Source organism: Capra hircus, chromosome 5 (genome assembly GCF_001704415.2).
Source record: "Capra hircus breed San Clemente chromosome 5, ASM170441v1, whole genome shotgun sequence".
Lineage (NCBI taxonomy): Eukaryota > Metazoa > Chordata > Mammalia > Artiodactyla > Bovidae > Capra > Capra hircus.
The window spans coordinates 46,495,659-46,509,601 of NC_030812.1; the positions used below are offsets into that span (position 1 = coordinate 46,495,659).

General features: G+C 40.3%; 1 protein-coding gene across 2 annotated transcripts in view; it reads left to right on the forward strand.

The window, feature by feature from the left end:
* The window catches only part of GRIP1 (glutamate receptor interacting protein 1), a 316,084-nt gene continuing 302,533 nt past the window's right edge, over nt 393–13,943 (forward strand). For both annotated transcript variants that reach the window (XM_005680211.3, XM_005680212.3), the window contains exon 1: nt 393–685. In XM_005680211.3, the coding sequence (XP_005680268.1) occupies nt 631–685 (55 nt within the window). In that variant the 5' untranslated portion in view covers nt 393–630. The remainder of the gene's footprint in view (nt 686–13,943) is intronic.

The window sequence follows — 13,943 nt, forward strand, 5'->3', positions numbered from 1 at the left end:
CTGTCACAGGGCTGCTTCTCTTCTCTAGGCAGAAATACTGCTCTCTCCTGCATCCCAGGGATGGCCTGCCGGCTTCCTTTGCCTTTCTTTTTTGTTGTTAAAAGAACATAGTATATGAAACATACGTTTCACCCTAAAGTAGAAGTGCAAGCATTTTACTTGCATTTCCAGTTACATGACACCCCCTAAGCACACTGACTTGATGCTGAGGCGGAAAGGGAAAGGAGTTGGGGGCTGAACTGGCTGGAAAACGGAGCCCTTTGCCTAAAACTGTAGGCATTGCTCAGTGTTGAGTATTAGATTTATGGCATGGCTCCTCTCCCCGCGTCGTCCCTGCTTTCTACAATTTGGTGCTTTGTTGCTATCGAAACAGCCTCACTTTCTAAGCCATTGTGATGGTGCAAGGAGGGAGGAGGCTGTGGCGGGCAGGGGTGCTCGGAGTTGTGAATGACACAGCTTTGCCAGATGACATGTAGGGGACCTCTGCATCAGCCAAGAGGAATTAAGCTTTGTCACTCCCCGCTGGGACTACCTTTTTCCTGGTATGTGCGCAAGGAATTCATATGCTGCTGCTGCAGCCACCAGAGCACAGCCCTGAGTACTCTTTTCCACGGCAAGCAGTGAGCAAGAATGATAGCTGTCTCTTTTAAATGCCGTTGTCAAATTCTGAGGCGACTTACTAAAGGTACTGTAATTTCCTTGCTATTCACTCCTCAAGTCTGTTGCAGTAGCCTATAAACTCAGGTTAATGGGTTTTGTTTTCATTTTTACTTTCAAATATAACTGCCTTTACAGTTGATTGTCAGGCAACAAAGAACTCTGGAATATGTACAGATAGACAGATATGGACAGGTAGACTGGGCTTTGCTTTCTGTTCTTAGATCCTGATTGTGTGCGTGCTGAAATCATGAACCCAACTGGTGTATGTACGTGTGTGTGTATACGGGTTTTTTTCATAGTGACTTCATTCATTGCTGAAAGGAAAATGTGTTTTTGTCCGGTGCTGAAGTTATCATGGGGACCTGTCATTTCGCATGCTGATTAACTGGGCATGAGAATTCACGTGTGTGTCACTGTCCTTTCCATGACACATGTGTTAAATGCAGCTGGCAGCTTCAGGACCCGCACAGCTGGCGAATTCACGGAATCATTGTTTATTCTGTTAATTTCCAACATATCATGAGCTTTTTCCCAGGACAGCTTTAATTTATTAATTTTTTTTTAGGATTTCATGTTCAGAAATGTAGGTAATTTGACATACTTTGATCCTATGTGCTATTTGAAGAAGTTTATTTGAAAGTAAAAAATCATTGCTTTGTATCCTCTCTTCAAGAATTCCTGGCTTGTGATTGTCTTTCTTAGAACTCTAAAATATTAATTACATCTCTCCGTAATATTTTAAATATGCTTTTCTTTGAAATCACTCTCTCTGTGTCAGCTCATTTACTTTGTGTGCATTCTTTTGCAAAGTTAGTGAATGTTGCTTTTAAAAATCTTGCCTTAGGTACAGATAGAGGTGTGAGCCTTTTTGCCTTATTTCCATTAGATAGTATCTTCTTTAGAGAGAATTTATTATTTGAGAAAACTTCACTGATTAAAAGTGTGTATCTGCAAATGCCTTTCTTTTTCAGCATGTAACATAAGAGTACTGTCAAGTAATTAATGGATGTAATTATGCTCTAGGAACTCTGAACCTATAAATATGTTAATGGATGCTATTTCTATCAGTTTAGCTTGACATATCAGAGTTCTTTGATCACCAGCAGTGCAGCTAAAAATGCAATTAATATTTTATTTGGCAGAAGAATGAGCACAAAGCAAATAGTGAGAAATAGGTCTTGAGTCAATAACAGGAAAGAATAAATACTATAGCACAACTTACTGGATGCATTTGCAAGTTGTTTGGATAGCAGAGCAAGTCCTTTAAAAGGTACTTTGGGGAAAATATAGGAAAGACTATCCATTTTAAATTAGGCTGTTAGCATGGGGTAGTAAATTCTGTTCTGACTTTAGGCACTTGGTACAAATGTGCCATTTCTGTTTATGAAAAACTGTTAAAAGACTATCTTTTATATGATGGTTTGGGCTAGGACCAAGCTCTCTTATTCTAAAATAAGCTCTCTTATTCTAAATAGGAGAGCTCTCTTATTCTAAAAAGTTCTTTTCTTAGCTGATTTCAGCATTTACCTCATCTTGATGTTGAAAAGTTGATGCCTTCATTACATTATAATCATGAAACAATTGGTATTTTCTATTCATGTATATTGGAGATTCTTTTTCAAATCTTATATACCAGGATGAACCTAAGCAATGTTTAGTTCTTACAAATGTTTTTAAACTTTGTCCAGTTTCCTATGTCTTACAGAAGCATTGATCTCCATTAAAGAAAGGAGATTTAAATGTTTACTGAGAGAGTTGCTAGAAATCTAGATAAATGAGGAAAGTATTGATACTTCTTTGCAGTTGCTATTTCCATTTTTTTTCCCCTAAATCTTTGTGTGTGCTCTTTTCTTTTTGGCATTTGGCTGAAGACTGCCAACTGATGAATGAAATAAAATCTCTGTGTGGAGTCAGTTTGCTGTTATTTGTATCCTTTGGGCATTTACCTGGATGTTCAAGTGTTGGCCAGGAATGGGTCTGAGTAATATACCAGCTACCTCGTCATCTCCTTATCATCCTGTCAAAGTTCAAGTCCGCCAGTGCTTCCTATTCTTCCAAACGGGTGCATTGAGTTCCAGCAACCCACCCCTACCTGTCATGCTATTTTTCTTAGGCTGTAGTCATGAAACCAAGAACTACATGTAATTATAATCTTAAATGGCCCTTCTTTGTGTTTTGGGGGTGGAGGCAGGAGTAGCATGTGAATATGTACTTGAATGAAGTTTCTTTCCTGCCTTGTCTCCCCACGCAGCTCCCACACCCTCACCCTCAACCCCCAAACACACATATTTCTTTATGCCCACTGAAGGCTGCCCCTAATGCACCTCCTCCAGATATTTACCACGGTGCCCTGCAACTTGTCTGTTAAAAGGAATCAGATTCGCCTAGTTCACAGTGGTAGCATTTTCAAATTTTCTGTGAATTTTTGGCAAATGCTTTCAGTTCTTTATTGAACCCCTTGTGACTTGAACCTCACCCAGCTCCTAGGTGGGTCAGTGAAGATTTGCTCTGTGTTTCTGAAACCACCTTGCTATTTGTGGTTGATGCCACATACTAGAAAAAACAATATGGTAATTATAGTATCTTTTAAATTTTATTGAAGGAAAAAGGATGTAATTAAAGGCAAACTATTTTCTACACACGTGTACATTCTTAATATTTTACTTGTGTTCTAGATTTCTTCAGGCATCCATCTATTATCCATTAAACAAATAGCTATTGAGTATCTACTGTGTGTGCCAGGCACTGCCATTTTTGGCACTAAAATCCTGGGCTGGGCCACTTTCTAAGGGTAGAAAGCATTTTTAAATCAATATATTTTTAACAATAAATAAATTGTTCTTTTCTGTGAAATGATTTTTAAAAATCTGTAAAATACACATTTACAGGCAAATCCTTTGATCATCCTTCATAGAGGCATGACCTGCAGGTTTATGGTACAACTTATTTTAGGTGAACTTAGTACTTTTCAGACTTGGGAATTGAGTCTGTTTTCTTATTAAGGCTTCAAGTGACTGTTTTGATTTGTTTGCCTTATGGGCCTCCTACTAGGGTAGCTCAAGAGCAGGAAATTTAAAAAAAATAACAATAATAAAAGAACAAGAAAATAATCTTTTTTCAAAAGGCTGCCCCTGCCATTAAGATAGGAACTTTGGATCATTAAGAGACTAAAACTCTGTCCAAAGTGTTCTTTTATGTCTAATATTGAAATCTAGAGAAGAAATGCTGTCTTCTGCCTCTGTTTTTCCTCCACACTGAGACTGCCTACTGATTACTCAGCCTTGGAGCCAAATCCAGAAATAACATTTTCTCAGCTTTCCAGCCACACCTGACGAAGGGCTTCTCTCAAGCAAGTAGAGCTAGGCTTCTTGGCACCTATCTTCACAACTGCTCACCTTTGTGACTCCTGCTTTCTTTGCCAGGGGCTACATACAGGACCTTAAGAGAAGTGAACGTGTTCTTGGAGAAGGGAATGTATCTGCACAGCTTCTACAGCCTTTATTCTTTTTCTCAGGTCATGACTGTATCCTTTCCTTCTCCTTAAAATGGGTTGGCCTCCTAGGGCTTCTTCCCTGGTGGCTCAGATGGTAAAGGATCTGCCTGCAATGCAGGCCACCTGGGTTCAAGCCCTGGGTCAGGAGGATCCCCTGGAGAAGGGAATGACTACCCACTCCAGGGTTCTTGCCTGGAGAATTCCATGGACAGAGGAGCCTGGTTGGCCTACAGTCCATGGGCTCACAAAGAGTCAGACACAACTGAGTGGCTGACACTTTCACTTTTTCACTTTCCTGAGGCAAAGAACCATTTTCTGTAGCGCTGACTGCTGTGACCCTGTTTCTTTCTCAGGTGCCACTGCTTTTAGCTCGGAGATCAGAGCTTCAATGCTCCACAGGCAACAGCATTTTTCTTCACACGTTTTCTTCTGTCTGCTGAAGTCAACATCAGCCAACACGTGTTTACTGATACTCCTCAGGGAACACGTGGCTCTGGTCACCTTTTGTTTTCGGTCTCCATTCACTTCATCTCCTCATCTTCTCTGTACTGGCTCAGGTCTCGTGTCCCCAAATCTCTGCCTTCACTTTAGTGTAGATGTCAAGATCTGTCACCATAGCTGGCCTAAGTGTCGTCTTATGTTCTCGCCTCCTCTTCCTCTCTCGTCCCACACATGCACGTGGCATAGAATAAAGTGAACCTTCCCTGTCCCTTTCCCATCAGCTTGCTCCAGGCAGCTCCACTGACCTGAGTCCCAGTGGGGTGTCTGAGTTTGTGGCTGGCACCCCACTGCCCCCTGCTGTGCACACTTGCTTTCTCCTTCCTGATTTATGCCCCCAACCTCGGTAGCCTTTCGTCTCCTCTCCTGCCTGAGCGCTCATGGGCCTGACTTGATCCACTGGCACCAAACAGAATTTAAAGGCTCTTCCTCTCAGTCTTTGCTCCTTATTCTTCCTCCAGTCATGGAATCATCGTGCTTGAAAGGGAAGGTCAGACATTAATCTAGGACTTGTCTCCTGAGGGAAGTGAAACAACCATCTCAGACAGCCAGCAATCTTCTTAATTCCCTCCAAGATGAACAATCTCACCCTGTGTCTGGTAATCTTTCAGAGGACTATTCAAGTGACCTCTGAGTCTTTTTAAACTCTTCGACACTCATCCAGTGTTTAAAACTTTTTCTGTTCAGAAATTCATCTTCTATGTGTAATCTCCATCAACTTCAACAATACGTCGAGTTATTTTTGGTTTTAATGGAAGAGGAAAAATATTCCCTGTGCTCCCTTCTGCAATATTCTTTAATCTAAAGATTCTGTATCAGCCACTGTCGTTTTTCTGAGTGTGATTGTTCTTCTTTTGATGTCTTCAAATTTTCTGCTCAGGTCCCTCTGCACCTTGCCATCTGTCTGTGTCTAATCTCCCAGCTCCTCCGGCATTCTCCTCTGATAGCTCCTTATCCACTCTATGATATGATTCAGAATTGATTATCATCCGGGTTAAGAATAGTCTCTCTCCTGGACCTTATTTCTCCCATCTCCCCATCTTCATTTCTCCTGCTAACCCGCACTGGCCTCCTCTGTCAGATCCTGCCATCTGGAACAGCTTGACTGTCTCTCTCTCTACCTCATTAACTTTCCATCCCTTTGCACATCTCACCTGAAAACATATCTTTTCTCCTTGGCCTCTATCTCTTAATTTCATACCATCAAAGCTGGTTTGCTCACTCATCATTCCAGCCTATACATTTTTAAAAGTTCCATGCCCTTCAAAGTTGTTGCACAAAATCAGATTGCCTCATTTTGTTGAAGTGTCATCTGTTGCTAGGGCACAGGGCATATTTCTCTCACAAGTGGGAAGACCCCGGGTAAATAGGACAATTCTGCCACCAGTGCTCTGAGGGAGTTTACATGGAACAGCCGCTTGGACCATCTTATTCTTCATGGTCTGAATCTTTCCTTTTGTAAAACTGGCTAGACTTATCATAGTTGCAATTTTATTTCTTCCCCACTTTCTGGATGGGAATTGCATGCTAGAAATTCTTTTCCTCCTTCCAGGAGTCACCCATCCTTATGATGGAGTAATTGGTCCTCATATAACCTCCTATGAAGAAGTAGGAGTCCAGACCCTTCTGATATGATCATGTGTGTTCAGGAAGGAAAAACTGATCCATTACTGGGGAAAGGAAGTCCAATTTAGAATAGACATTCTCACCTTGAGAAAATGAGACCCAATATTTTTTCTTTGCCCCTCTTTTTCTAATGTAAGAGGGGATGGGAGCCATATACCTAGTCACCTAGAATATTAACAGAAAATCAACCAAGGTAACACACCACTAATCCCTCAGTATTCAATATAGGGACAATAGAGTTGACTTGGAAGTAGGAAGACCTGTGACCCTGATCCAGCTCTTCTATTTTTTGTCTGTGTGGCAGGAAAAGAAAAAAAAAAAAAAAAAGAACTGAACCTCCTCACTGAATCTGTTTCCTCATCTATAAATTAAAAGTCATATGTTAGCCATAAGAAAATTGTTTAATTTTCTACTGCTAATTGATTTTGAAATTTTGTCTTAGTAAATTCACTTTTTTCTTGCAGAAAACATAATGTAGTTTATTTGAGAAAAGGCAAATATGTATTCTGAAAATTTCTAGGAATATGAGGGAGAAGTCAATGTTTAGATTCTTCTTTTCAACTCTTTTGTTCAGTTTCTTGGCATTATTCTGCTCATATACACGAGAATTATATGTTCACCTAAAAATTAATCATCTTTGCCTTATTAAATCTACAGAAGAAAATATATTGTTGCAAAATTTCTTTGGCAATTGCTTTATTAAAGTTTCAATACCTCATATATCTCAAAGAAAAGCCATGCACATTCAGCTTCTGGCCACCTCATGTGAAGAGTTGGCTCATTGGAAAAGACTCTGATGCTGGGAGGGATTGGGGACAGGAGAAGAAGGGGACGACAGCGGATGAGATGGCTGGATGGCATCATGGACTCGATGGACGCGCGTCTGAGTGAACTCCGGGAATTGGTGATGGACAGGGAGGTCTGGCGTGCTGCGATTCATGGGGTCACAAAGAGTTGGACACGACTGAGTGACTTAACTGAACTGAACTGAAGGATGTTACTTCACTTTCCAAATGCAGAGAAACTTTGACCTTGCCATTACAAAAGCAGTTGAAACAAAATGGTCTTATATTTCTCAAGTCAGTGGTGACCACCTAAATTCAGACAAAGCTTCTCTGGCTATTAGAAAATGAGAAAGATTTGTTATATTAATTACTATTATTAATTCTTATTAATAATTCAAACTAGGTAACTAATAGCTGAACATATGTAGGAAAGCATAGTAACTAAAATTCATACTGAGTAAATTTTCTACCTAATTTTCAAAGCAAAGATGAATTAGGAGGAAAGTAAAACCTAACATTGTCACTAAAAATATGTTGCCAGTATTATAATAGGGGGGTGCATGGCAAGTTAATTTATAATTTATTCTGTTTTATGTGCTTTTTAATAAGAGTTTAAGATATACTGTCTATAAACACATATTTTTGCCAACATTTACTTCTGAAAATTCTACCTACTTGTGCATATTAGCACACCATTTCCATAAGAAAATATTATTGACTCACTCTAACAAATGATGGTAATAGGTATCTTTAAAGAATTTTTTGGTACCATTTTTTTAGATTCCACATATAAGTGATATCATATACTTGTCTTTCTCTGTCTGGTCTACCTCACTTTGAGATAATCTCTTAATCTATCCGTGCTGTTGCAAATGACATTATTTCATTTTTTTATGGCTAATAGTCTACTGTATACAATGAATATACCACATCTTCTTTATCCATTCATCTGTTGATGGATATTTAGGTGGCTTCCTTGTCTTAGCTATTGTAAATAGTACTGCAGTATACATTGGGGTGCATGTATCTTTGAATTATATCTTGCACTAAATATATGCCTAGAAGTGTGAGTGTGGAATCAAATGACGCAAATGAAATTATATACAAAACAGAAACAGACCCACAGAAATAGGAAATAAACTTATGGTTACCAAAGGGGAAGAGGAGGGAGGAATATATTAGGAATTGAGGAATAACATATACACAGTATTATATGTAAAATAGGTAACCAACAAGGAGCTACTATATAGCACAGAGAACTACACACAATATTTCATTAAAACCTATAAGGAAAAAGAATCTGGAAAAAAAATGTTTATTTATGTATAACTGAATCACTTTGCTGTATGCTTGAAACTAATACAACTTTGTAAATCAGCTATACTTCAATTAAAAAATGAAAGAGGAATTAGAGATGACAGGAAAAATAAAAAAGAATTTCTCTTGTGTTCTAAATTGTTGCCTTAGTATATTTTCACTTTAAAATCTCCTGACACATATCTCCTGAGAAACTGTTTAGGATCCATATACCCCACATTTGTTCTCAAAGGCATTTTAAAGCTAACAAAGGTGGCAGAAATGTGTTTGGAATACACCCCCCATGTATTTTCTCAAAGGCAGAAAGTAAAACCGTGAGGAAAGCAGCATTTATGTGCCATAATATCCAAAAAGCAAAGCAAGGATAATATTTCAAACAGGGAGAGCAGCGTTTATTGAGAAAGAGAGTAACAGATGAACAGCCATTCAGCTTTTTAAGTGGGTGGTTGCTGATCTTTGAGAGAACAGTTTCAGCAGAGTAATGAAGTCCACACTGGATTATAAGGGTTTCAGGCACCCTCAAAGACTGTGAGTACCCCCCACTCTTCAAAGGGGCACAGTGAGAGCTAGGCTGCAGCTGGGCAGCAGCCTCTGGTAGTGGAAGCTGAGGCCACAGGGAATACGGAAGGGTATGATGAGATAGAGATGTGAACATTTATTTTTTTATTTTAAAGGAAAGAGCCAGCAGAGAGGTGAAACTCGAAGATGCAGATCAGAGGAGAGATGATTCCAGAGCAAGGCAAGGCAAGTTGAGAGGAGGGAGTGAGAACCACATGCAGGTGGAGGATACAGGAGGCCCCAGACCGGGCCAGTGAGAGCAATGAATGCCTCTGTCATAGACATGGTGCAGCGTGGGTAGAAAGCTTTTGAGGTAGACACTAAGGAAATTAACCTAACTCGACTTTCTTAATAAATTAGAAGGGGATTTGAAACATTCATGTTCTTATGAGCTCCCAGTTCAGGGGTTTCTGAATTTGTCTCTGCCTTGGAATCACCTGGGAGCTTAAAAAATAATGACACCTGCATCAACCCCAGAGCTTGTGATTTAATTGACTGGAGATGTGGTCTCTGCTTAGGAATTTTTCAAGTTTCCCCAGGTGGCCCTACTGTGCAGGTGATTTGGGAGCCACCAGCCTAACCATTTAGGTTCCATAGGGACATCATGCTGGTCCTTGGGAATCAGACATGCTTTCACCAAAAACAAACCTGGGATTTTGTTCAGCTGCTGGGAGGGAGATACTGAGCAGGGTCCCATCCCTGTGATTTTGAAAGCGGAGGCTATCTGGAATGGAAGTAGAGCCAATAGAAAGAGATACCAGGTCCCAGCATCATCACCTGAGCCCCTCTGCTCAAGAACTGCCTTAAGTAAGCTCTGAGCTCTGCCCTAGACTTCTTCCCTTACATTGTTGCTTAGTCACTAAGTTGTGTCCGACTCTTTGTGACCCCATGGACTGCAGCCTGCCAGGCTTCTCTGTCCATGGAGTTTTTCCAGGCAAGAATACTGGAGTGGATTGCCATTTCCTTCTCCAGAGGATCTTCCTGACCCAGAGATCCACCCTGCGTCTCCTACATTGGCAGGCATATTCTTTACCACTGAGCCACCAGGGAAGCCCCTTCTTACATTATACTAGCCAATAATTTCCCCCAACACCTGAGCTAATTATAGCCAGGTTTTTTTTCAATCATTTGGAATCAAAAGAAGCCTAATATATGGGTGATAACAGTTGAGTGTACGCAGTTTTGGAGAAGGCAGTGGCATCCCATTCCAGTACTCTTGCCTGGAAAATCCCGTGGACGGAGGAGCCTGGAAGGCTGCAGTCTGTGGGGTCGCGAAGAGTCGGACACGACTGAGCAACTTCACTTTGACTTTTCACTTTCATGCATTGGAGAAGGAAATGGCAACCCACTCCAGTATTCTTGCCTGGAGAATCCCAGGGATAGGGGAGCCTGGTGGGCTGCCGTCTATGGGGTCTCACAGAGTTGGACACGACTGAAGCGACTTAGCAGTACACAGTTTGATAAGAACTTTTAAGATATAGTTTAAAAATGACAATTGACTCAACTACTTGTGGCCTCCTGCATCAATCACATTCCCCAGAACACCATACAGCCTCAATAGGTCTTGGTCGGCTAGCTCCAAGCTGAGCACCACTGCTAATTTAGGATTTAAAATAATTTTAGAATTATTTTGTTTCACTGATCAATTTCAAGAGGATTTGTTTATCCTGCTTAGGATTCCATGGATCCTTTCAATCTGAAAACATTCTTTTGTTTCAGGAATTTACATCAATCATATACATTGTAGTTTCTTTCTCTTTGCTCTCCCAATCCTTCTGCTGTGTCTTTTCAGTTGATCTTCTGGGTACCTACTTTTTTCAAACATCTGCCTTTACTTCCTCAGTTTTTTCTATTTGTGAATATTTATTTTGGTGTCATATTTTTATAACAATTCTGCATATTTTTGGCCTCTGTATCATTATAGCTAGTCTTGTTTTATGTATGTAATATCTTCCTGAGTATTTTTGAGGTTAACGATTAAAATGTTTAAAAATGTATCTTTTGTTCTTGAATTACTTCTTTCTTCTAGTTAGTTAGCCCTTAAACATCAGTGGTTGTTAGCTTACATTTCTTAATAGAGAACTAAGTTGAGAATACAAGTAGCTAGTGTGAGTTATATAGATACAGTTCTTCAATCAACCTTTCCTTCTTCAGAATGACAGGATGTGAAAACCAGCAGGGTTTACCTGAAGGCCTTGGGCCAGGAACAGACAATGAGGTTAGTTAGGCATGTTATACCTGCATATTTCTCACTAAGTTAATGCCAAAATGGGGAGGGTTTTACACTGAGGGTCATCATCACTAAAGATTTATGAACATCTCAAAAGATTGGTTTTATAGTTTTAGATTAGGGAACGATACTAAATGGAGAGTGATTAAAGGGTAGTAGGGTTAACCTTCCCTGGTGCTTCATCCTTCAAAAAAAAAAATCACATGATTTTCTAACCCCTTCTTCTTGATCTCCCAAATCAACACTAATCTGGAACGTATCTGTGCCTCCACTACAAGGAAGCATATCTTCTCTTCCATTTTTCTTGTATTTGTTCTGGATTATAATTTCTGCTCTGGTTTATCTACTTTCCATCTTTCAGAAACTTCTGAGAATCTCTGGCCCCTTGATATCCATTGCGTCCATTTTTAGAACCGTCCTTTTTGCTTTCATGTTGACATTTGGGATACAGCTGAGGGAAAGCTTTTGGTCGGTGTGATTTGAGTCTCCAATCCTTATCAGATTTTAACATTTTGGAGGCATATATCTAAAACAAATAAACATCATCAACATAAAAATATCATTAGGAATTAATACTCTTGAAGACTGTCTTGATTGAGACTTTATAACTGAGTCTTCAACAGTTTAGGGACCAAATTTACCAACTAAGTATTTAAATACAAAGGCAATAAATGAGCTCACTTTTCATCTGTATGAGGTCACCTTGCTTTATAGAACAGGAAAGATTCAATTCAATCAGAAACTCTGTGGGGTCCTAGATATTCCCCAGACTGAATTTGGTTGGGTTTTCTGTCATGCGGAATTTAACAACAGTTTGTCCTTCAGCCTCCAGCTCCCAGGTGCTGTTTCTGGCGTCCTGCCAGAAACTTCCTCCAGCTTGCTGAGAGTAGGCTTCCAGAGGAGGAGGGGAAGGAGGAGGGTGCGGAACACCCCTCTTGTTAGGAGGGAAACTGGAAAATCAGCAGGTGTTAGAGGATGCTGAAAGCTTCTTGGAGTTGTCCTATGGCTTACTTCTTCATGTGCTATGAAAACTTGAAAAAATATTTTCAAAAATCAAAGAAGGGGAAAGAATTATTTGAAACATGCCAAGTCCAAAATGAACATGTGAGATTGGTTAATCCCAGATACCTTTAGAAATTAACACTATCCCTTCAACAGGGCATTTTCTTTGCACCAAATACTCTGTACTTGCTGGGGATATAATGACAAGTAAAGCATATACGCTAATTTCAAGGAATTCACAGTCTGATGGTTGTATTCACAGATAATCACAATCCCATTTGCAAAATATAAGGAAAGATATCTATACATGCTTTATGAATACATAGAGTAGAGGTACCTATCAGTTGTGTGTTGGTAAATGTTTAACAACTGGATTTCTGGGGCTTATGGGGAAGCTCTGATTTATTGCATTTGCCAGTCTCCATGGTGTAAACACACCATAGCCAATTTTAAGCTATTAATGTGACAAAGGACGAGATGGTTGGGCTCAATGGACATGAGTTTGAGCAAGCTCTGGGAGATGGTGAAGGACAGGAAAGCCTGGCATGCTGCAGTCCACAGGGTCACAAAGAGTCAGATATGACTGAGTGACTCAACAACCATGTGATGTCACTGACTATGGAATTGGGGAGAAATGTGCACGCCATTGTATAGCATTTCCACCATATTGATACACTAGAGCTCAAGAGTACAGATAATAAAATGCTGTAAAATAATAATTAGGCAATAATTAGAAGTGATGAAGTTTGGGCATTTATTTTGTTTCTAATATAATCTAACTGTAAATTTATATAAAATAATGTTTAATAATAGATGTGCTTAACAGCTGGCTTGCAAAACTTGAAAATTTAACCTACAGTACAAGCTGGCTTCACATGCAACTACCCCTAACTGGGGCTTGGGGCAACAAGACTTCTGACAGAACACAAATGAGGGTGGAATCCTTTACCATTTGTGTGTCTATGTCAGAATCTAAAGGAGAAAGGTAACAGAGGGAAAAAGGCGTAATGGGAAGAGCTGATGATGCCCAGAAAAGTGTCTGCTCCACGGAGTTAAAGCAGCACAACTTTAAAACCCTGATTTTTAACCATGCTCTTGTTAAATAATCACATTCTGCTTAGTGGGGAGGGGAGGATAGTGGAGGGGCGGGGAGGAATTAGCTCCCTATCTGGACATCCCTTCTAATAGCTTATGCTAATGTGGACCACCGAGACAGCAGGAGTGGGGGGGTGCACTTGATCAGTTGTCCACTAAACAAAATAATTCAGTGGAAATCCTAAATTAGCAGTGGTGCTCAGCTTGGAGCTAGCGGACCGAGACCTATTGCGGCTGTATGGTGTTCTGGGGAAAGTGATTGATACAGGAGGCCACAAGTAGTTGAGTCAATTGTCACTTTTAAACTATATCTTAAAAGCTCTTATCAAACTGTGTACTGCTAAGTCACTTCAGTCGTGTCCAACTCTGTGAGACCCCATAGACGGCAGCCCACCAGGCTCCCCCATCCCTGGGACTCTCCAGGCAAGAATACTGGAGTGGGTTGCCGTTTCCTTCTCCAATGCATGAAAGTGAAAAGTGAAAGTGAAATCACTCAGTCGTGTCCGACTCTTAGCGACCCCATGGACTGCAGCCTTCCAGGCTCCTCCGTCCATGGGATTTTCCAGGCAAGAGTACTGGAGTCGGGTGCCATTGCCTTCTCCATTATCAGTACTAGATTCTAGAATTTTTTTTAATGCTTTCAAAGTTCTGAAAAGGTATGCTTTTAAGCCCAGAACTG